Raw genomic sequence first — 22,423 nt, 5'->3', positions numbered from 1 at the left:
GACTTCTGATTTTTTTTTTTTGCTACCATGGTATACAACATAATGTAAATCAACCTTGTCCAAGTTGCGGCTCCCGATGAATCAGGGTGCTAACCTGTGGGTTTCCAGCCCTGTATCTACCTTGCATTTGGTGGAACTTCAGCTTGGTTAAGGACTGTTATGGATGCCTTTCTCCCAACAGGCACTGCTGTGCATAGAGGATGCTACGATTTTTGTGAGAGACCCCCTAGGAGCCTGTCTTTGTGAATTGCGGCTTTTTGTCAGTTTTCATCCCATCTGAAGATGTTGTGTGTATAATGGTCCACCTGTTGTTCTTTAGCTTATAGAAAATTAATTAACCATAAACAGGTTCATCTGATTTTCTACGACAAGCTCTCGTTTTATCTTCCCGCCCAAATCAGATCACAGCATGGGAACATCTTATCCAATCAGATGCTAAAGATACTTTAACTTTAGACATGAAAAAAAGCACCTCAATCTCCCTTTGCAATTCTTGGTTTTCCTTTTTGAGCCTCAGCATTTGCTCGGAGGAATGACACTCTGTGGAATCAGATGGACTTTCCATGTTTTTCCCTTTAGTCTAATATAAAATAGAAGTACAGAGAATGTTTGTTATTTCTTAGTTGAAATAGCTCTCTCCCTCAAGGCATTTTATATGACCAAAAATCTATCCAAAAAAAAATGTGTACAGTCCCACTACAATTTGTAGGAGACGGTAAAGATGGATAGGTTTAGGCCAGGGGTAGGCAACCGTGGCTCTTTTATGACTCGTGGACTTCAACTCACAGAATTCCTGTGAGCTATGCTGGCTCAGGAATTCTGGGAGTTGAAGTCCACAAGTCATAAAAGAGCCACGGTTGCCTACCCCTGGTTTAGGCTGTGTTAAACATGTTCCTTTAACTATTTGGTGCAGAAGAAAGTTGGCGTTCAATGGAACAAGGCAAGGTTAATGGAGGATTATGCAATTTTATGTCTTGCTACCTGAGATTAATCTCCTCCAACTTTCTGTCCTATAGCCAGATTTAGTCACAGTTTCGTTCCACACAGCATTAACCTTGTGAACTCTCAGGCTTCCTCCTTCAGTTATATATTCAAGATGGACAGTGTTTAATATTTATTTGTTATGTATACGTAGGGGTGTGGGTCTATACATATGTTGTATATAGCATGTTTAGATGCGCCCACAGTAAAAAAAAATTACAATAAAGGTCATCTTTTCTGCTGCAATGGAGAAAGGAGCCATAGAAACACAGTAAACAGGATAGGAATGGGTAGACAACGTTCACTACATTTCCCTCCAGATTCAAAAACGATCCAATGGTCCAACAGACAAATATGGGTCTCTGAAGCTGATTTGACTTTCCACTCTAGGTCAATCTGCCTTTACATCATGGATACAGTTTGTACCACTGTGGGCATTCAAGTATAGTCAGCCATATCGTACACTAGCCAACTAGGCCATCCATCCAAGCTATAGCACTAAGTAACTCTGTTATTTTAAGCAAGGGCATCACATACAGATGAGGGAGCATGGTGGCTCATGAGGTTAGAACGCTAGGCCACCGATTGGGAGGCTCGTGTTTGAGACCCACTGTTGCTGGAGGGTGGGGTGAGTTCCCGTCACAAGCTCCAGCTCTTGCCAACCCAACCATTAGAAAGCAGGCAAATACGAGTAGATAAATGTATACTACTTTGCTGGGCAACTTCACAGGGACAAGAGAGGAGACTCCAGCCGGGCATCCCCCACCCCATCCACAGCAATGATGATGTTACCAGCAAATCCATTCATCACGGAAGCACTTCGGAGCTTCCGACATAGAGGTTATTAGTATTGCATGCAGATCAGAGTTACCCAAGAAGGCATCTTTGCCAAGGATGAAGAATTTCAAGGAAACACAAAACGTTTTAACGGGATGTCTGAAGCGTCCTCTAACTTTTAAAGCACATTTCTCAAGGGGGGGGGGAGAAACCCCAAATGCTTATTTCTTTCGTGATCAGTTGAGTGTTTGCTACTTCAACTGTATCTTTCTAATCCACTGTCATCATTCTTTTTTCTTCCTACAGCTATCCAAATTTGCTACAGTAAGGCTGGTTTCTCTCAGCGAGTTTTCTAAGCTCTGAGTAAACACTGTCTCCTTCCATCAGATATCTGGCAGGGAGTGCTTATAAAACAAACAATTACTTACAAATTCACTTTTTTTGTCAGCAAACAAAGCAATGATTTTGTTTCATCGCTAATGTTTCTGGGGGTCTCTCTGCTCAGATGTTAGAAACCTGTGGCTTACACTGAAATTCTCAGCAGTCCCATTCAGCAAAGCCAACAATGGGAGCTTTCTGGAGATTGAAAGTCAGCAACATCTGGAAGATTTCACGTTCTGTACCGTAATCTTTTCTTGAGGGATTTCTGCCGCAGTTTGTTCCACTAACAGCCAACATCCTGTCCTCCAAATATTAATTCACAATTCCCTGCAATATTTCTTCTGTATTCCTTATCAAAACAAGTTGTCCACCCAATGCATTCCAAAGTTGTGGTGAAACTTGTATTTTGATCACAGCTATCACTGGGGAAAACTAAGACAAGGTCAGTCGTGACTGACCTAAGCAACTATGACAAGGAAAAAAATATATATTAGGTTGAATAAATTAGGAATACTACCCAATCTGGCTGGTAAGAAAAATATTTAGTAGTTCCAAGTTGGCCACAATCACTGCATTTTGTCCAACGAATAAAAATACAAAGTGTTAAACTTTTTAATCTCTGTACTACGATAGAGAGAGAACAGGTCATCTTTATTACTGGCGCTAACAGCCAGTTTCATAAAATAGAAAATTATATTCCCATCAAAGATATTAACATACAAAAGAAGTAACGCCTCTCACGTACATTTGATTTTACCAGCTGTTGCTGCTTCAGTTCTTCTATAGTCTTGTGACAATCTTCAAGGTCATTTTGCAGTCGGGAAATCCGGTTCCTCTTGGATTTGTTACTGTTCAATAACCGCTGCATTTCAACCTTCAGCTCTGAAATGATTTCATCTTTAGGAAGCCCTTTATCGGTTTCTTTAGTCAATGAACAACTGTCAAGATAGGAGAGGACGTTATTATTCTGAACTTCATAAAATTCCTAAGGTTGCACATATAAATCCGCTGTTAGGAGCCACCTATTCTATGGTTATAATTAGCTTTTCAGCCACACTGAAATCTATCTGTAATTTAAGACAACATATTGGCCTACTGAAGAAAATTGCAAAAGTTGCTCTGGCTCTCCGACATCAATGATAAGTTTTCGTCTGCGGTGTGAATCTAGAAATTTTAGCTTATTTTTAAAAAGTCCACAGAAGCAATGTCTTTGCAGGTAAACCAGATCATAATCGGCTTGTTTGATTTTCACTCGTGTGAACCCAAACGATTATGGTCGAGCCAACTATGACTAAGCATGGACATGGGGGAGGTTATATCTTATTTTGATCTAGTACTATTCTTAAATTAAAAGGTAAAGGTTTCCTGGTCAGTCGGCACTCATCTCTGTTTCTTGGCTGAGGGAGCCAGCGTTGTCCGAAGACAATTTCCATGGTAATGTGGCCAGCACGGTTGTATGCCAAGGTGCACGGAACGCCATTACCTTCCTACCAAAGTAGTGCCTATTTATCTACTCGCATTTGCACGCTTTCAAATTGCTAGGTGGGCAGGAGGTGGGGCAAGGAACAGGAGCTGACCCCGTTGTGTGGCACTCAGCTATTTTAACTCGGTCTGTCAGCTTTCCAGCTGACAAGCTCAGTGTCTTTAACCACTAAGCCATCATGCCCTCTCTCCATCTACCGTAGTAGCATGAATATATAAAGCCTTCCCCAATTGGCCTTCTTCATAGTGTTGTGATTACCACCATTGCTGAAGTTGAAGGCTGTGTCAGCTCTCCAAATTACTGCTGCGTTGATTCATTCCATGGTGTTTTGGGGGGAAGTTTCGAAAGATAGCTTATAAATTTTTTTTTTAAAAAATCAACACCAGAATTGGCATGCTATTGGATGCTAGGGGCTTAAGAGAATACAACATACCAAAGCTAGGCTGTAAAAAGAATAGGCAAACCAAAAGGAGTCCCATTTTGTTTCTTGAAGGAGAGTCCAGTGGAAGTTCCCATGTAAAATGATTTTAGCCGGGAAAGGGAGCGGGCAGCATTTTACATTATTTGCAAATGCAACAATTTGGAAGATGCTGAGAAAATGGAGAAATATCCCACGTGAAAGTCCCTCGTGTATTTTGTTTTCGGTGACAAAGGCATTAATTAATCTGTAGTTACCTCGGTAATCTTGTCTTCTTGTTGATTTGCTTAATGCCCAAATCTACGTATGAATCTGTTAATTCCACATTCAGATTTCCACCTGGATCGTTGAGAAACACACCATGTTTTGTGGCTGACTCATATAGAACAATTTCTTCTTTTAGTTCCTTTACCTCTTCCTATAAATATGGATACTCAATTAAGAGTCAGACAAACTGGAAATAAACACCATCCCTATTTTGAGCACTATGGAATAAAACAATCCTCTACTTCCCAGAGTTATATTCTCCATTTCTTATACAGCACTTTTAATTTTATACTGGTCCACCTCAGTTCATTTCTACAATATTGATGAAAAGAAGAAAAAAATATGAACCTGAAGAGCTTTATTCATCTCATTGCCTAACAGCTGTGCAGAATGAGCTTGCTGAAGCTGCAGACGTAGCTGATTTGTCTCCGTTGCTAAGCCTGGAAGGAAACAGAATGAATTTATGAATATTAAAACTAAAAAGTATTTAAGAGAAGACAAGCTCAACGGAAAGCGCTCATTCACTAATTTAAACCGTACTCTAGGTTCCTCTTCTTATAGCAAATGCAAGGAAAGTATATGAATATTGCAGTTATATGGTGGAAAGAGAGTAACATCAGAACTATTTCTTTCCAGCTCTTGGAATTCCACAATTTCATTTTAGCTTATCTCCCATATTAAAATTAAAATAATGGCAGAAGAAGTATCTCAAATATATTTGCTTTGCACCGAAAGCTAAAAGAAACTGAGGCTGCCCATTATGACAGGCAAGGCTGCCTTGAAAGAATGGAGGATTTAAAATAAAGGAAGATGATATCTAAATATATACTTTCACCTTAAATGTCCTTTAGAAAAGCCTTGTATGCGACTTCTTAGCCAGATAGATAGATAGATAGATAGATAGATAGATAGATAGATAGATAGATAGATAGATAGATAGATAGATAGAGATAGATAGATAGATAGATAGATAGATATACACACACACACACACATATATATAATATATATAACACACACACATACACACACACACACACACATATATATATATATATATGGATTTGGTAGGGAATATGGGTACTTGAGTACCATCCTGTGAAATTCATGCCTGCCGATTCATTTCATTTCATAAAATTAATTTCAGAAGTTTGAAACTGCAAACCTCCATTCTTGCCTTTCCTTACCTGAGCAGCGTCAGACTTTCAGCTGCTGCTATTTGGAGTGTCATTCTCAGCAAACACACAAAAAAAGCGAAATGCTGTGTTGGACAAAATGTGTTAGTCCTCTTAAGAAAATTTAAGACCTGCGGTTAAACCAATTACACTAATCCTACAATGGTAACTACTGCAAAGGTGGCTATTTAAATTTAGTTGAGGGTTGGAGGGGGGGGGCGTTTACTCACCTGTTTGTAATAAATTTGCACACTGATTTTGGCTTTCTTCTAGACTTCTTGACAGACGATTGATCATTTCGTTTTTTTCTAATTTACTTTCTTCAAGCGTTCTTTCAAGCTGCTTCACGTGGTCTTTTAGGTGGCAACACATTTCTGCCTGATAAAAGATAGAGCACCACTTACAAGCCTTTGCATAGTTCACTTACACATTCATCCAATAAACGTTACTATTCGTTTTTACTTCCATCATGTTTACATACGACTTCTAGCCAAAAAAATGTGTTCAGCTGGATCACAGGACCCCGGGACATTACAACCGTCATAAATATGAGTCAGTTGCCAAGCTTCTGAATTCTGATCACGTGTCCACGGGGATGCTACAACGGTCGTTAAGGCTGAAAAACAGCCACAAGTCGCTTTTTTCAGTGCCGTTGCAACTTTGAACCATCCCTAAATGAACGGTTGTATGTTGAGGACTGCCTGTATCAGCAAATGAAGGTTTGGGGCTAGGAAGCTTATTGAGCAGAGAAAACTTTGTCAGGTGAATGCCTGGCAAGAGTATTTTCATCTTGTGAGGAAGAAGAATCTCACCTGCTCCTGGAGTGATGCATTCTTCACGTCGAGTTTCTGTTGCAAAGATGAAGTTTGCTCTTCCAGTTTCTGCTTGAGTGAGGCAACGATAGCCTCGTGCTGCTCCCTTGCGCGCTGGAGAGCGTCAGAACGGCGAAGTTCCAGAAGCTGCTGCTGCATGCTTTCCATGGCGACTTCTGCAACTTTGGATTGTTTCATCAGCTGCAAACAAAATAAAGCCATAGCAATAGCACTTAGACTTATATACTGCTTCCCAATGCTTTACAGCCCTCTCTAGGCAGTTTACAGAGTCAACATATTTGCCCCCAACAATCTGGGTCCTCATTTTTACCAACCTCGGAAGGATGGAAGGATGAGTCAACCTTGAGCCCCATCAGGATTGAACTGCTGGTAATGGGAATGTTTTCATAGCAATAGTATTTAGATTTATCCACCACTTCACAGTGCTTTACAGCCCTCTCTGTATGAAAGGCTGAGTCAACCTTGAGCTGGTCAGGATCGAACTCCTGGCAGTGAGTGAGCAGTAAGTTAGCCTGCAATGCTGCATATCCTAAGCTCTGTGCCACCATGGCTCAAAAAGATATGGGATTTAATTCAAAATGGCAACGCAGTTGTCTCTAACATAATGCACGCAAACTCTCAAATGTACAATCAATATAAAGATTATATTAGTAGAACTACGCTATGATAAATATATTAGCGACAAACTCCTTTTCCAGCAGACTGGGAAACAGGACGAAAAGGAAAAACAATGTCTAACAACACGGCCTCAGCCAGCAATATTTTTTTTCATATCGTGATAACTTTGAATGGTTGTTAAACAAAGCAGTCAGTAAGCGAGGGCTATCTGTATTGTCTTTACTCCAATTTGGCTGTAGGTCAAGCTCCACTACATTGTTGCAGCATCAAAGTTTGAATAGAGTTAAATTCACCTGTCATGCATCTTATGGTTTAAGCATGATTTGCTGCCCGGGCAACATTCTAAGATAAAAATAATGGCTTACCAACCAAAACAGCTGGGTTTCTACAACATGCTGAGCCAAAATCAAACAAACCACATATCTTAGCTCAATACACGTTGCTCTTCCAATTTCCAATAATTTCATCTCCATGTTCAGCTTTTCAGAAGACAGAATATATACTCTCTTTGGTTTTCTTCAGGGATGATGCTCATTATAAGTGCATCTAACATTTTTGAGTTTTTACTGTCTTGTGTACGTCCTCAATGAATTTTTTTAGCAGTTTCAGATCCCTTATATGATCATATGCATTACACTTAGTAACTGCGAAAGTGTAATATTTATACTACCTGTTCCTCATTAGCAGTCAGAGTCTGAATTTGACGTTCAAGAGCTTTTATTTGGCCTTCAAGCTGAACTTCCCTTTCCTTGCTATTTTGGTAGAGTTTTTGACTTTCTTGGAGACTAAGATACATGCCCTCCTTTTCATCTTTAAAAAAGAAAAAAACATTGACGTCACTGTGCAGTTACTTTTTAACATCTGCAGCACACCCTTTTCAGAAACACCCCCCCCCCCAAAATAGAAAAGTGTAAAATACATGTGTGGGAACAAAACACAAATTTGCACCTTTTCCAGAATTCAAATTTGCAACTTTTTCAAAATTCATTATTCATAAATTCATAAGTCTCAAATTTATGGCATTTAAGAAAACATTATTTATTACCCAAAACAGTTAGTGAATGATGTTTGAAGAAATGTTCCACTTTTAACAAACAAGCTAGCATCTTTAATCAAAAAGGGTGTCTGTACTCAAGCAAGCAGGCGCTACAAGATTTAGTCACTCACTTTTAGGAGGCAATTCTCCCAAATCACCAGAGGTTACCGCATTGTAGATCATACAAAGTAGCACATTCAGTCATTGGGGTGGGCTGGGGTATCCTGTTATGCATTGATATTTTTTTTAAAAAAAAAAACCGACCGTGCAACCGCCTGTCTTAAATTTAGCATAATCAGGAAGAAGGGTTTACTTATTTCTCACAAGCTTTGCTACATTTCAAACATGGTTTCTCATCAATCAACGAGAAAGTGGGTTTAAAGTTAATAAAAGCAGCTAATAAGTGAGTTTAATTTTAACAAAATAAGTGAAGGAAACAGGAAGCCTCCTGCATCAGTTCTGGATTAGGGTCTCCTGCTTGACTAGAACAGGGGTGTCAAACTGCACATCACGAGGAACCTGTGCCCACCCCAGCTTCAGCAAGGGGGGAAAAAAAGTCGTGATACATCATGACACGTCATGTGACACAAGTTTGACACCCCTGGATTAAAAGGTGCCTTCCCACTGTTACCCTGTTATTACATCGTATGGTAAGAAGTTGAAACGGCCCAAGTATACTTCTGCAGTCTCCTCTTTAAGGCATACGTACCTTTCATAATTGCAAGCTGATGGGACAGGTACCTAATCTGCTGTGCTCTTTCTTCCAGCTGGCTATTAAGTTCTCCTAAAGTTCTCTCTTTGGCTTTATTGAGAACCTGAAGCTGAAGAATCTTCATGTTCTCTGAAGCACCTGCAACTCACACCAGGTTTCCACACGTCAGGCATAAAACACACGGGATTTCCTCAACCAGATACACAATTCAATGAAATCCCCCAGGCCAAGAATTTCTTCTCGACAGAAGTACATAAGTCTTGTTGGACAAACTTTGCTTCTGGAGATACCTCTTTTAAATCAGGCACTGCGGTTTACTTAAGCAGCAGCAGGTGAGAAAGGCAGTTATTTATTCCAGGTTAGAGACTCAAAGCATTATTAAGTTGCTGGCAATTTGCGTGCTTGAAGAAACAGGCTTGCCAGGTCTTTCTTAAGAGAAGCTCTTTGCCAAGCTCACAAAGGTAAAAGGTAAAGGTTCCCCCGCACAGCACATGTGTGCTAGTTGTTTCCGACTCTAGGGGCCGGTGCTCATCTCCGTTTCAAAGCCGAAGAGCCAGCGCTTGTCCGAGGATGTCTCCATGGTCATGTGGCCAGCATGACTAGACGCCAAAGGCGCACAGAACGCTGTTACCTTCCCACCGTAGTGGTCCCTATTTTTCTACTTGCATTTTTATGTGCTTTCAAACTGCTAGGTTGGCAGAAGCTGGGACGAGTAACAGGCGCTCACTCTGTTACACGGCACTCGGGATTCGACCCGCCAAACTGCCGACCTGACAAGCTCAGCGTCCCAACCCACTGAGCCACCGTGTCCCTCAAGCTCACAAAAGAAGAGATGAAAACCTTCGTACCAATTACCTGATTCAACAACAACAACTACTACTAGGTTTCTAGCATCAACACGTATAATGAAAAGCATATACTTACTTTCTCCAGTACCTAGAAATTCTTGTTGCATTTCTTCAAATGCTGCTGCCTCTGATGAAATAGGGGCTGCTGTTTGAGCATTCTTCTGGTAGGGCTTATACACAACTTTGTATGGGTCTAAAGACTGGCTGTTGGTTTCCGAACCACCATACTGCAACTTTAACAACACAAATAATGTTTAAGTGCTACGTACTTGCGTAGTTTTGATTATAAAGTGCCGATAGATCAATCGTGTGCCATTTATCTATTCTATTTATGAAATTTAATTGCCGCCCATCTCATGTCAAATGACTGTCAATATCAGCTCTTGGCGACCACATACATTTTTCTTCACAAACGTCCATAGTAAAAACAGATAATTAGAAATATAGCTAATAGGTCGCCCAAGTGATTCACAGGTCGTTCTTTACAGAAAATGGAAATGTTTTTCTGCGTACAAGGCAAACTACAGGTAGTCCTCAACTCACAACCGTTTGTTTAGTGACTGTTAAAAGTTACAACAGCACTGGGAAAAACCCGTTTTTCACACTTACGACCATTGCAGCATCCCCACTGTCATGTGACCAACATTCAGATGCTTGGCAACTGACTCATATTTATGACAGTGGCAGTGTCCCGGGATATTACCTCTACTAAAATCAGAGATTTTTATTTTAAAAAATTTAAGAAGCCCGCTGGGGCCTACAATCATTCTTGGAGGTGAGCGTGATGCCAAAAGCTGCAGCATGTCAGTTTCCCATTTTTAAAATTAGATATTTTTTTTAAATTACAAAAAAAAAAATCCGAGGCAAAGAACCTAGTAATCACTACTGGGGTGTCCACAGGAACAACAAACCAGGGCCTCAGGCCCTACCCACGCTACATCAGGATGCGTTCTTTCTCAAACAAGCCCTAATTTTTGTATTCAAAAGTCATGAGCGGACAATGCATAAGTTGAAAGTCCATTTTAGTTTCGTTCTAGAATGTAACTAGTTGCTACAATAGGAAAACGGGGACACAACAAAATAACCAAGTGTCACCCACAGACATACCTTCAAGGGTTCCTGCGGAGAATCAACAAAGTTTGTCACAAGGCCATGCTGGTTACTGAAGTCTTGCTGGTGGCCGTTTGTGAAGGCTCGAAAATTGGGCGGCAGATCATATACCCCGTTTTGTGGGTAATGGCTGGCTGCTTTGTAGTCATCTCCAAAATAGACACCTTCAGATCCATTTTCACTGGTCCTGCCAGAGATCTCCAACAAGCTTTTATCTTCAGCCTCATGGTGATGGAAAGGCCAGTCGCTCGCACGCATTTCACTTGGGATGTTTCCTTGGTCATACACAAAGCGGTCGACAAACACATTCTGCTCCTGCCCATAATCCTGAGAATAAACAATTTTAGTGATTACTAGTGGACAACTCTCCCTATCTCAGTTAGGAAATGTGACTAGTGTTAACACACTAGTCGTGGGAATAAGACAAGGAACACGCTGAGGTTAGGGAACAGGAACTAGTAAAATGTTAAATTTACTCATTTATTAAATGATCCTTCCATTGAAGAATACTCCGAGCATAGTTGAGCAGAGGGTTGGACTAGAAGACCTCCAAGGCCCCTTCCAGCACTGTTATTCTGTAATTGCCAGGATAGCAACCAGCATAAAAGCTCTCCGGTGCAACATCAAAAAGAACCAAGAATATTATTATCTATCATTTCAGAAACTTAACAGATTCCTCCATGGCTTCAGCAGTGACAGAGCTTCTAATGTACTGCCTTTACTGGAAAAAGTCGGGCTACATTGAGATATGTATCTTCTTTGGGAATAGCCAGTGTTGGGCTATCTAGCATAGGAAATGTTTTATAAAATTGGCCAAATTTCAATTCTATGAGAGCCCTGGGTCCCGGATTTTGGATGCATTCTGTAAGTTAGCCCAGCTGAGGGACTTTGCTTCAAAGTCTGTTGCCCCACAATGCACCATTTCACCCTGTTAAAGGTTACGTAGACAAACAGGACAGGACAGGAGGAGAGATAGACAGATAGAAAGATATTGATGGGTGATAGATACAAAGATATATATAGATATGAATAACTGATGAAATGATATAGATAGATAGATAGATAGATAGATAGATAGATAGACAGACAGACAGACAGAAAGACAGATAGATGCGCCATATTCAGCTTCTAACCAATCAGACAGAACAATATTTTAACATTCATTTTGAATGAGTTGGGAAATCTTGCCATTCAAATTAAACTCACACTTGGTGGGTTTGTTGCAACTGGGTGATCATTCCATTGGGCAGCATCTTGGTCCCAGGGTTCATGCACTCTGTGCAGAAAAGACAGGGAGGTTTAGAAACCCATTCATTTGTATAGTCTCACCATGATGCGGCATACACAGGGTAACTACATTTCCCCTGTTAGCTCTCAGAAGATAAGGTGCACACCACTTGAATGCACTTTTTGTCATTTCAACATTTTTCAGAGCAAGGAGGGGGAAGGGACGAGATTCTTACTGCTCGTGTTCTTCAGGAGCACTGTATTCAGAAAGCTGATCTCCGCTGTCTTCTAGCATGTCATGAGGAAGGTCCGTCAATAGCTGTTGTAGCTGAAAGCAAAACATAAATATGGGAATAAAAGGCAAATAATCTAGTACTGAAACATACCTCGTCTACTCTCTAGACTTTAATACCAGGGGAATTTGCATTAAAAATCTTAACGATGTAGCTACAAAGTCAGTCTAACGGTTGCTATTTGTCTGTTCAGCCACAAGTGTTTCTTAGAGAGCACAAATAACTCAAGCAAGGAAGGAAATTAGGGAACTTAAGAGTCGTTGTACAAAGACATTTACGAAAGCTGGCTACTTGCACAACTAGCAGACATGCAGCTTTGAGAACTGTGTTTTAATCAATAATTCAAACAGTGGATCCATTTCCAGTTTGCTATTTCTTCCCAGGAGATCCAGCTTCGAGAACTATATTTTGATCAGCTTGCTCAACGTGACATACCTACTACCAGAGATATTTTAAAGAACTCTGGTGGCACAGTGGTTAGAATGCAGTATTGCAGGTTAACTCTGGCCACAGCCTGGAGTTCAAGCCTGACTGAACTCAAGATTGAGTCAGACCTCCGTCCTTTTGAGGTCGGTACAGTGAGGACCCAGATTGTTGGGAGCAATAGGCCGGCTCTGTAAACCGCTTAGGTAAAGGTAAAGGTAAAGGTTCCCCCGCACATGCGTGCTAGTCGTTTCCGACTCTAGGGGCCGGTGCTCATCTCCGTTTCATAGCCGAAGAGCCAGCGCTTGTCTTGTCCGAGGATGTCTCCGTGGTCATGTGGCCGGCATGACTAGCACGGAACGCTGTTACCTTCCCACCGTAGTGGTCCCTATTTTTCTACTTGCATTTTTTACGTGCTTTCGAACTGCTAGGTGGGCAGAAGCTGGGACGAGTAACAGGCGCTCACTCTGCTACGCGGCACTCGGGATTCGACCCGCCAAACTGCCGACCTTCCGATCGACAAGTTCAGCGTCCTAACCCACTGAGCCACCGCGTCCCTTGTAAACCGCTTAGAGAGGGCTGTAAACCACTATGAAGCGGTATATAAGTCCAAGTGATATTGCTACGAGCCAGGATATGCAATTGAGTGTACCTCTGATCAACTATTTCAGTCTCAGATGCAATCAGGAACAGTAGGGTAAGCCAATCTTAATTCTTTCGTATGAGCTTTCCCTTCCGCAGTAGTACTGACCCCGCTTCACACCAAAACACTACTTAGCTCAGGCATTGTGAGACAACTGCAATTAATGGAGTTCACTGCATTTTTAAGCACTGGCCTTTGACCGCCAATAAACTTCAAACACGCAGGAAAATCACTGACTTTTCTAATTACTTTCAAATAAATCTTATTGCACACTACACAATTAGCCTCAGCACCATGAGGGAAACATCTAAAATAAAGTCCTATCTTTATTAGCTTTTACTTTTATTTATACGCTAATTATAATGAAGTAAGAAGAAAAAAAATCAACTTTATGCCAACTACATCAGCTAAGATACCACTCCATAATTCTCTGGGACCAAATCTATTCAAACAGCTTTGCTAAAATAAAACGTATCTACAGGGATTTCTGTGATATATTAATTTTTCTGATATCCTGTACCAAAAATATAAAATTCTAAGAGGAAGATGCAGTAAAATGCTTAACAATAGACATTTCCCCGCCAGCCCTAGCTTTCACAGAATAAAATTAAAACTTATCAAACACACATACTGAACTACTGCATAAAACACCATACAGTGTTTCCTTACTACCCACATTATTAAATACTCCAGACAAGAGGCATAATTCAGAGTTTGTTACAACAGCAGCAGATAACCTGGAGGTGTACAGCTTTAGTCAGAAGCAATGGGCAAGCTTTTTTAAAGGAGCAGTTCCAATAAGGCTGACATCATGAGAAACCAGAGTAAATTCAAGCAGATTATGACATCACGGAAACATATCTTTCCAAGACAATAGCTTTAATGAAAAAATAGGGGAGAAGGAAGCTAAAACCATTAACGTTTTGCCAACAGGTAATTTTTACCTCTTGCTCCCTAGCATAATCCTCTTGATCATATTCGTCCTCTTCATGTTGCATCTGTAAAGCTGCACTGTCAAAATCCAGCGACATCGTTCACAAGTTGTTTTTTTGGGCCACCTGGGAAAAATAGCTATTTTAAAATTCCATGTACAATTAATTAACCCTATAAGTAAGGCTTTGGTAAAAGAATGCCAAATCCAATGTACATTTCAGTCCACAATTATTTTGTAACTCTTATTTTGTTTCCTATAACTTTTAATCACCGAGTTGTTGATTTTCAGGGAACTTTGTGCAGGCAGATATAGGTGTTTTTGAACGTCACACTTGTTCAAAAACAGGAGCTATATCAAAGATTGTCCCCTCCCAATTCATAGATCCCTTAGTTATATATCAATAACCAGTTTTAGTGGATTAAAAGTGGATTGCGTTATTACCTTATTTGTGAAATAAAATACAAATAATTTCTTGTATCAAGATGCAGAAAGTTAACTGAATCCTTCTGGTTTACTTAGGATGCACAGAAGAGGCTAAAAACTAGAATCTTGTAAAATTAAATCAAGAAAGCTGCCAAACAAACTCAGTTCCGTGGATCTCCTTCAGATGCAGCTTGAGAACAATAACAGCAGCCTATTTTAACTCATAGCAGCGGCTATTTCTTATTATGCGGATTTTGGCTTTTTCTTAGATGTTGGACACCCATCTAGAATCCTTAGGAATTGGGGTGGATTAGAACTATGGTAAAATTAATTATTATATACTGGCTTTAATTAAATTATTATATAAATAATTGATAAAAAAAATTTAATCTGTCAATTACAAAAGATCGCAGCTTGGATCTGCACATATACCACGCAGCTACATTATGACGTCCTAGGTTCTCGAGAAGAACGTCATGCCAATGAAGGCCAACACCAGGCAAAGAACTGGCAGCTGTGATTTGGCTGACTGCACAATCAACCATAATAAACCACAACAGGGAACAGAAGAGAAAGAACTGGAGGGAGGGGGAAAAAAAAAATCACAATTTTTTTTATTTTTTTTTAAATTCCATTTATATCCCGCCCTTCTCCGAAGACTCAGGGCGGCTTACAAGCTTAGCAGTAGCCTTCATTCTATGTATATGCCTGCTTATTAGGGCTTTCACACACACCCCAAGCGGCATTATTACAAAGTCAGCTTAATTGCCCCCAACAATCTGGGTCCTCATTTTACCTACCTCGGAAGGATGGAAGGCTGAGTCAACCTTGAGCCTGGTGGGACTCGAACCTGCACTAATTGCAGGCAGCTGGTGTTACTTAAGGAGGCATTAGCCCACTGCTAATGCCTGCAAACAGAATTGGAACACCTGTGGCCAAAGAGAGCAAAGGGAGCAAAATAGCCTTAGGCACCTTGGGTGCAATCCCAAAACATCTAGAGCGCCACTAGAGCGCCACTGGCATTGGCAGAAATCGCCATCCCTCCACTGCCAAAGGCAAGTTATATTCAGAATAGCTTATATCCTGAGACGTTGAACCCCATTAAAACATCCACATCTGCCTATCCCAGGTGCTTGGAAAGGGCTCAGTAGGTGGATGTATGTTGTACATACTATGTTTTAAATGTGTTGTGTATGTGTACACTTTTGAGAGGAAGCAACTTTCATTTTTAATGTGTGCCATTGTGCCCACAGGAAAAAAAAATGACAATAAAGGTTATCTATCTATCTATCTAAAAAAATGCCAAATCCACTCTGAACATCTGGCCCTGATACGGCCTAGCCATAATATCCAATCCTCCCAGATCAATAACTGCCCTTTTTTCCTATCGACATCCCCCCCCCGACTCCTTGCATCGGAAAGCGCATGCGTTGTTCTCACGGCAGTCAAGGTTCTAGTCCGCAGTGAGGGGGGGGGGAAATATTATTATTTTTTTAAGAAAAACTGCCCGTGGTGGAATTTTTTTTACGTTTCTCCTAAAACTGGTAGTCAGGGAAAAACCACGAAGCGCCGCGTGAGAAGGAAAAGCGCTCCGAAGGGGAGGTCGAGGCCTCGTTTCCATAGCGACGACCAGTAACCGTCACCACCTTCCTCCGGGGCCCTTCCCCAGCCCAGCCGTCCACATTTCTCGGAGCCCGAGCCTCACTCGTCACCCACCCCGCCTTGAATACGAGCAGCCCGGCCGACTCACCTTCTCGCCAGCGCTTCGCATCCCCGTTCCAGGACACTGTTGTTTTTTTTCCTCCCCTTCCGTGTGACAACCGAACCCTCTATTCGTTCGGGGAGGGGCCTGTGCTTATGGACAACGCATCCACTCAATGAGACGGCATATCGTCCAATAGGGTCACGAATGGAGCGCAGGGGAAGGCGGGGCTTTCGCTTGTCTCTCTCCTCCCCCTTAAACATGTTCGGTTGCCCCGCGCCGCTCTATTGCTTTTGAAAGCTGGCGCGGGCGGTGGCGGGAAGAGAAAGCTGATCGGCGATTGGCTGAGAGGTTTAGCCAATCGGGAGAGTGAGGGGCGGGCAAATTACGTTAAAAGTCCTTTAAATTGAACGCTTTTTATCTAAGGAGGGTGGGCAGACTAGTGCTTAAACTTGAGATTCACAAAGCAAAGCGAACAACACACTAAAGGCATAGATCAGGGTTTGTTTTTTAAAAAAATTAAGCAACTTTTAAGAGGAGTGGACTTCAACTCCCAGAATTCCCCAGCCAGAATTCTGGGAGTTGAAGTCCACCCCTCTTAAAGCTGCCAAGTTTGAAAAAATATTGGCATAGATTTAAAAAACGTGCATGCTGAGCTCATGTATCTTAAGCTCCAGAAGTGGGGTGGGGGAGTTGTTTTCAATACATTAAAAAATCCACTTGAATTACAGTTATCTCATACTTTTATTAACAATAACTAGCTGTAAAGGTAACTTCTTGTTATCCTTGAGCAACCGGAATCAATCATCTTCGCTAAGGTGCCCATAAATTATTCACAGATTTATCCATGAATATCTTACCCACCCATTTTAACATGTTAACGCAGGGGTACCCAACCCCCCCGGTCTGTGGGCCAGTACCCCGGCTGTGGCACGCCAGCAACCAGTCCACATAAAAAAGCAAAGCCCCATCCGGGGGATGCAGGCAGCACACAAAACCACACACTTTCCGGTCCATGGAAAAACCTCTCTCCACGGAACCGGTTCCTGGTGCCCAAAAGGTTGGGGACCTCTGTGTTAATGGATTCCCTGAATGGAATATATTTCACCACTGGACAAATCTTTTAACGCTGCCAAGGAAAAGTTAGCTATTTTTTATGGCGGTCATGAACTATCATAGAAAACAAAAATACATGTAATATAATCAAAACTTTAATTTCTGTCTGGACTGCCTTTCAAGGCTATTTGAGATGCTATTGTGACAATTTGATGATATGCCAAATTCTCCCCTCTCCGCTGATGGTTCCAATGTAGCAATGAAAAATAACCAGAAAAATATTGCTTCTGGTTAAGTGGACTTTGAAAGCAGCATAATAAATGCATATATCCGCCAAGGATGTTCCATCTGCTGAGCTAAATGACATTGTAACTATAAAACCCTCTTCAGGTTTTTGGGCTAAATATTGCCTTTTAACTGCAACAGCCTTGTTGGATCCAAACAAAACTGGATGACAAAAATGACAATCTGAAGAAAATGTTTTGACACCCGTATAAGATCCTTTCCAGAGATAGAGAAAGCGAATCACCCCTAGCAAGCTGCTATGTTAGGTTTTATTTCTTTTTTACTAACTGGTTAAAAGAAAAGATTAAGGCAAAATTTATTGTTTATAAAACATAATAGCTGGCTGCACTTATACTTGAAGCCAAATGCAACCTAAGTGATCACTTAGTACAAAAGTATCCATTTGCTTGATCCTTCCTCTTTTCATCCACACCCATATTACATCTCCCTGACCACTGATATTACTAATCACTCAACATGTTACACATTGATCGTTTTTCATTTGCCAAGCTGTGCCTTGAAAGTGGGATAAAAACCATACACCTGAAAACAGGTCCACAGACAAAATTTATTTGCAAATGTTATGATCATAAAGAGGAAACTGATATGTGTGTATAACATTCAAATTTCCAGGGATGAGAATTATAGGAGAGAATTACTAGTCTACTGCTTGTAGAACATGAAAATATGAATTTGATGGCACTGTGCTAGTGTGTGTGTGTGTGTGTGTGTTTGTGTGTGTACATATATATAAATTTGAAGATACCCTGAGAAAACTCTATTTCATGTCTATCTGCATCACGTGCAATGCAATATTAAAGATGTGCATTTAAAAGTAAAATCCATTCCTGATACAGCTTAATAAACCACAATGGACCAGTATTTAACTGCTTGCTTTTAAGCAGATAAATAAGCTAAGAAAGGACATCTTTACATGATGTCTGAATTTAGGATTATTTTTAAGTCCATGCAAATTCTTGTGTTTGGCTTAAAATCTAGATGTTGCCCATAATTTCAACATCACACCTCTCTTCTTACACACTGCCAGGAATGAATCAGCTCTGTGCAGGAATCCATTGCTTCTTAGCATCCTGATTTATGAAGCCAGGATTCCTGGCTTAAACTGGCATGCAAGAATGGCCCTTGAGATTAGTAAAACTCAGCCAAGGTGAGGGTGCTTAAGTGTTCACTTCAGAAATTCAAGCGGTTGTCCGGGTTAACTGCTCTTGGTATGGGGTTGGATTAAAAGACTTTACAATCTCTTCCAACTTTATTGATTCTATTTTGTGATTCTTGAATCTGCCCTCAAGAGCAAAAACTTAGCATTGCTTTAAACAGCACTGGATTCATTGATAGCATTCGCGTTTCTTTTCAAAGTTGCAAGGAATAGATTTGCAGAAATCTCTTTCTCTCCATTATATATATAAACAACAGAACCACTCCAGGTATATTGATTTACAGAATATTTCCAGTTGAAAACACATACAGGGATAATGTTTATTTAAAAAAAATTCTTTTCTTAACTAATAGGAATAAATGAAACCCGATCCCCAAAAATACAGAATGAAGGAAAATAGAAAGCGTGCAATAAAAAAATGAAATAGCTTCTGAACAAAACAATATATTTGCTCAGCCAGAAATAATAATGTATGATTGCCTTTTTTCTTTTATCTCACACTCCCCAAACTATACGCAACTATCATTTTTATTTTTGCTGGTCCAGTTCCAGTGTCTTTACCTACAGGCCAGTAGGCAAACATTTTGCAGATTTAAGTTTTTGGTAAACCTTTGGCATCCTGGTAGAACTGCATTATACAATATATTTACTTAAGAAAGCTATATCTACCACATTGTTAGCGTCTGTTTCAAAATGATAACTAATTTCCATATATAAACTTAGTAAGCATTACAGCCTCATTTAAAAACCAGCAACCTTATAACTAGGCCAGTGAGCATCACCATTCCATCAGGTAGATTGGTGGGGATTTTTAATAATAAAATGTGCTTATTGCTGACTGGAAATCCCTTAGTTGTTGTTTTTTTGTATGAAACAGGAAAAAAAAGAATTTATGATTTATGGTTTTGATGATTAGATAGAATAAATTATAGGGAAAAAGGATTATATTGTAACCATAGAGCAAGAGGTAAATTTATAATTGTACTTATAAGTGCTTCAAAGCTACTTCTTTGTGTAACTTTTTTCTTTTTCTATTCATTTATTTTTTTTCTTTCACGCACTTTTAGCTCGCTCTTTCTTTTCTTTTTCTCCCTCTCTATTCATTGCTAAGAGTCTTTATCTTCTATTTTTAAAAATCTTTTAATAGTAGTATATTTTACAAAATGAATTGAGCTTGATGCCTGTTGATGTCATGGATACACAAATGTCATTTCCTTGGCAGCAAGAGAGACGTGGTTTCATGGTCCTTCTTCAGAACGTTTTCTGAGATCCCAGTCCAAGCTACATTCCTGAGATTTCCTTGTGGTCTCTCATCTGAATGCAAATCAGGTTCAATTTTTCTCAAGCTCCTTGAAATCACCCCAGGAATGACTCAAATAAATTTATCAGCTAAAAAAACCCCCACAGCTCAGTAAAAATATGAGTCATTTCCCAAACCACCTACATTAAAAGGCACATTTTCAAGTAGGTTTTGCTCCGGGAAGGTTGGCTTGTGCTTTGACACCTTTTTATGATCTCTCAAAAATGTTTTGTGAGTACCTCTGGCTCCTGATTTCTCCCCAGCCTCTTGGTCTCTCCAGGGATATGTTTCGCTAAACTAAAATAGTTGTCACTGGTTAGATGCAAGATAGAGATGTGATTAGGTCAATGTTTCTCAACCTCAGCCACTTCAAGACATTTGGATTTCAACTCCCAGCATTCCGCAGTCATGTTGACTCAGGAATTCTGGGAATTGAAGGCCACACCACTTAGTTGCTGAAGTTGAGAAATACTGACTTAGGCCAATGCACTGGACGTAGACATACAAACACACACACACACACACACACACACACACACACACACAAACAGAAGAATTCATCTGTAACCTCATCTAGAGGTGTCTCCTATTCTTTGTCGAATTGTGTGTGCAGGAAATGAGTCCAGAATAGTCACTAGGGATATTGAGGAGACTGACAAAAGAATTATCTTGAAAAGAAGGTGAGTCAACAAAATTAGTCCTTAGAATGCAGTTGCCCTGATTCTCTTCTCACAGGCTGGCTGAGCCTTAATTCACGTCCAGAAGAGATGATTGGCAATTTGTTTTCCATATGGTAGCGGATAAGATGATCCACACTATCGAATATATGATCTTTGGTTCTGACCTGGAAAAAACAAAGAGCATCCAAGAATTTAGTAAGCAAGAAGTCCTCAAATTCTACAATATTGTCCACCCTTAAAGGATAGCATGAATTTGTGCAGCCCACCTAAAAGATATAAAGGATTTCATTGGTGTTAAGGCTAGGGAAGAAATCAATATGCCGCTTACTTGTATGTATTTGATATGTCTATGTAACAAATAAAACCTGAATAGGACCACTTTGTAAAGTCATTACCGAGTGTGTTTTTTTTTACTGATGAATGGGTCTTGTGATTCGAAAATAATGGCTTACAAATATAACTAAAGAATCTAATCACACATCATATTTATGTGAAACACACTGTAAAAAGAGACTAGGTTTATTTTTTATTTTTTTGTGCATTTGTAACTTTCCGGGAGTGTCGCAACTTTATGGATTTTCTATGAATGTTCACTGGGACATGTTTTGATATTAAAAGTATATTATGTTATGGTTGACTAGCAATTCAAGACAGGAGCATCCACAAGGGGAGAATGGGCCAAAAAAAAGGCTTTAGGATTGGATCTTAATTTTGGTATCCCCTTCACGGATACCCTGGTTTGAGGGCTGTTAGTATCTTTGAACAGCTAGCAGAATGTCTTACTTTATGACCATAGCTTTGAGGGGTCTTTGGTGCTCTCTGAGCTTGGTTGTTTTCTTGCAGATGTTTCATTACTCACACTATGGAACATCATCAGCGCTAGTGATGAGTTTTAGTGATTAGCACTGATGGTGTTGCCTACTTTGGGTAATGAAAGATCTGCAAGAAAACAACCAAGCTCGGAAAGCACCAAGATCCCCACAGTCCTCCTCCTCCACCTTCTCCACTCCACAAACCCCACTTTCTTCTACCACTGTTGATGCTACCTAGTTTGGGTCATGAAACATCTGCAAGAAAACAACCAAGCTCAGAGAGCACCAAGGATCCTTCATTTCAGCCCCGAGCTACAGACATTCAGCTTTATTGGGACCATTGCCTTAATTGTTCCTACCTTGCCTTCAGGATCCACCAACAAGAGATGTTTTACTTGTCCTCCTTGAAGTCCACTCAGGACATATTGGCCAGGTGAGGTTGTACTCTCCCGTACCAGGAAGTCTCCGTTGTTTCTTAAGAGATTCTCTGCTTGTCTCCTGGATATCTTCCCATGATAACATTCTTCATTCCAAAGAGGTGTCTTTGCGTCTGTGATGCCTCCGAGGCCTGCCACGTCACTGGACCCTCTCTGCTCTACAGTGTCCAGTGCTTCTGAAAATGAAACAGAAGTTAAAGAGACCAGCTGTCTGCAGTGTATGTACGAGTACACCCATGCGAAGTGAGTGGGGTTTTATGTCTTGAATAAGCCACAGCTGTCAGGATGTACAAAACAGACTGTGCCCACAGACCTAAAAAGAGCAGAGTATCATAATCCTGTAGCCCAAGGGTCTCCAAACTTGGAAAGTTCAAGACTTGTGGACTTCAACT

General features: G+C 40.5%; 2 protein-coding genes across 2 annotated transcripts in view; both read right to left on the bottom strand.

Moving 5' to 3' along the window:
• CEP152 (centrosomal protein 152) overlaps nucleotides 1–16,382 on the bottom strand; it is a 29,294-nt gene extending 12,912 nt beyond the window's left edge. Inside the window, exons 1-14 of the mRNA XM_081337159.1 lie at nucleotides 16,333–16,382; nucleotides 14,170–14,283; nucleotides 12,103–12,194; nucleotides 11,846–11,915; nucleotides 10,637–10,966; nucleotides 9,606–9,762; nucleotides 8,679–8,819; nucleotides 7,604–7,743; nucleotides 6,295–6,495; nucleotides 5,713–5,860; nucleotides 4,656–4,747; nucleotides 4,298–4,458; nucleotides 2,885–3,077; nucleotides 473–580 (exon numbers count right to left, since the gene is read on the bottom strand). Coding sequence (XP_081193285.1) covers nucleotides 473–580; nucleotides 2,885–3,077; nucleotides 4,298–4,458; nucleotides 4,656–4,747; nucleotides 5,713–5,860; nucleotides 6,295–6,495; nucleotides 7,604–7,743; nucleotides 8,679–8,819; nucleotides 9,606–9,762; nucleotides 10,637–10,966; nucleotides 11,846–11,915; nucleotides 12,103–12,194; nucleotides 14,170–14,256 — 1,920 coding nt within the window. The 5' untranslated portion in view covers nucleotides 14,257–14,283; nucleotides 16,333–16,382. The remainder of the gene's footprint in view (nucleotides 1–472; nucleotides 581–2,884; nucleotides 3,078–4,297; nucleotides 4,459–4,655; nucleotides 4,748–5,712; nucleotides 5,861–6,294; nucleotides 6,496–7,603; nucleotides 7,744–8,678; nucleotides 8,820–9,605; nucleotides 9,763–10,636; nucleotides 10,967–11,845; nucleotides 11,916–12,102; nucleotides 12,195–14,169; nucleotides 14,284–16,332) is intronic.
• A 2,500-nt stretch (nucleotides 16,383–18,882) lies between these two features.
• SHC4 (SHC adaptor protein 4) overlaps nucleotides 18,883–22,423 on the bottom strand; it is a 36,972-nt gene continuing 33,431 nt past the window's right edge. Inside the window, exons 11-12 of the mRNA XM_081337467.1 lie at nucleotides 21,954–22,207; nucleotides 18,883–20,946 (exon numbers count right to left, since the gene is read on the bottom strand). Of these exons, the coding sequence (XP_081193593.1) occupies nucleotides 20,797–20,946; nucleotides 21,954–22,207 (404 nt within the window). The 3' untranslated portion in view covers nucleotides 18,883–20,796. The remainder of the gene's footprint in view (nucleotides 20,947–21,953; nucleotides 22,208–22,423) is intronic.

The sequence above is a fragment of the Vipera berus genome, assembly GCF_964194415.1.
Source record: "Vipera berus genome assembly, chromosome: 12".
NCBI lineage: Eukaryota > Metazoa > Chordata > Lepidosauria > Squamata > Viperidae > Vipera > Vipera berus.
Note: the sequence above shows the minus strand (reverse complement) of the source record. Positions and strands in the feature narration are given on the sequence as shown.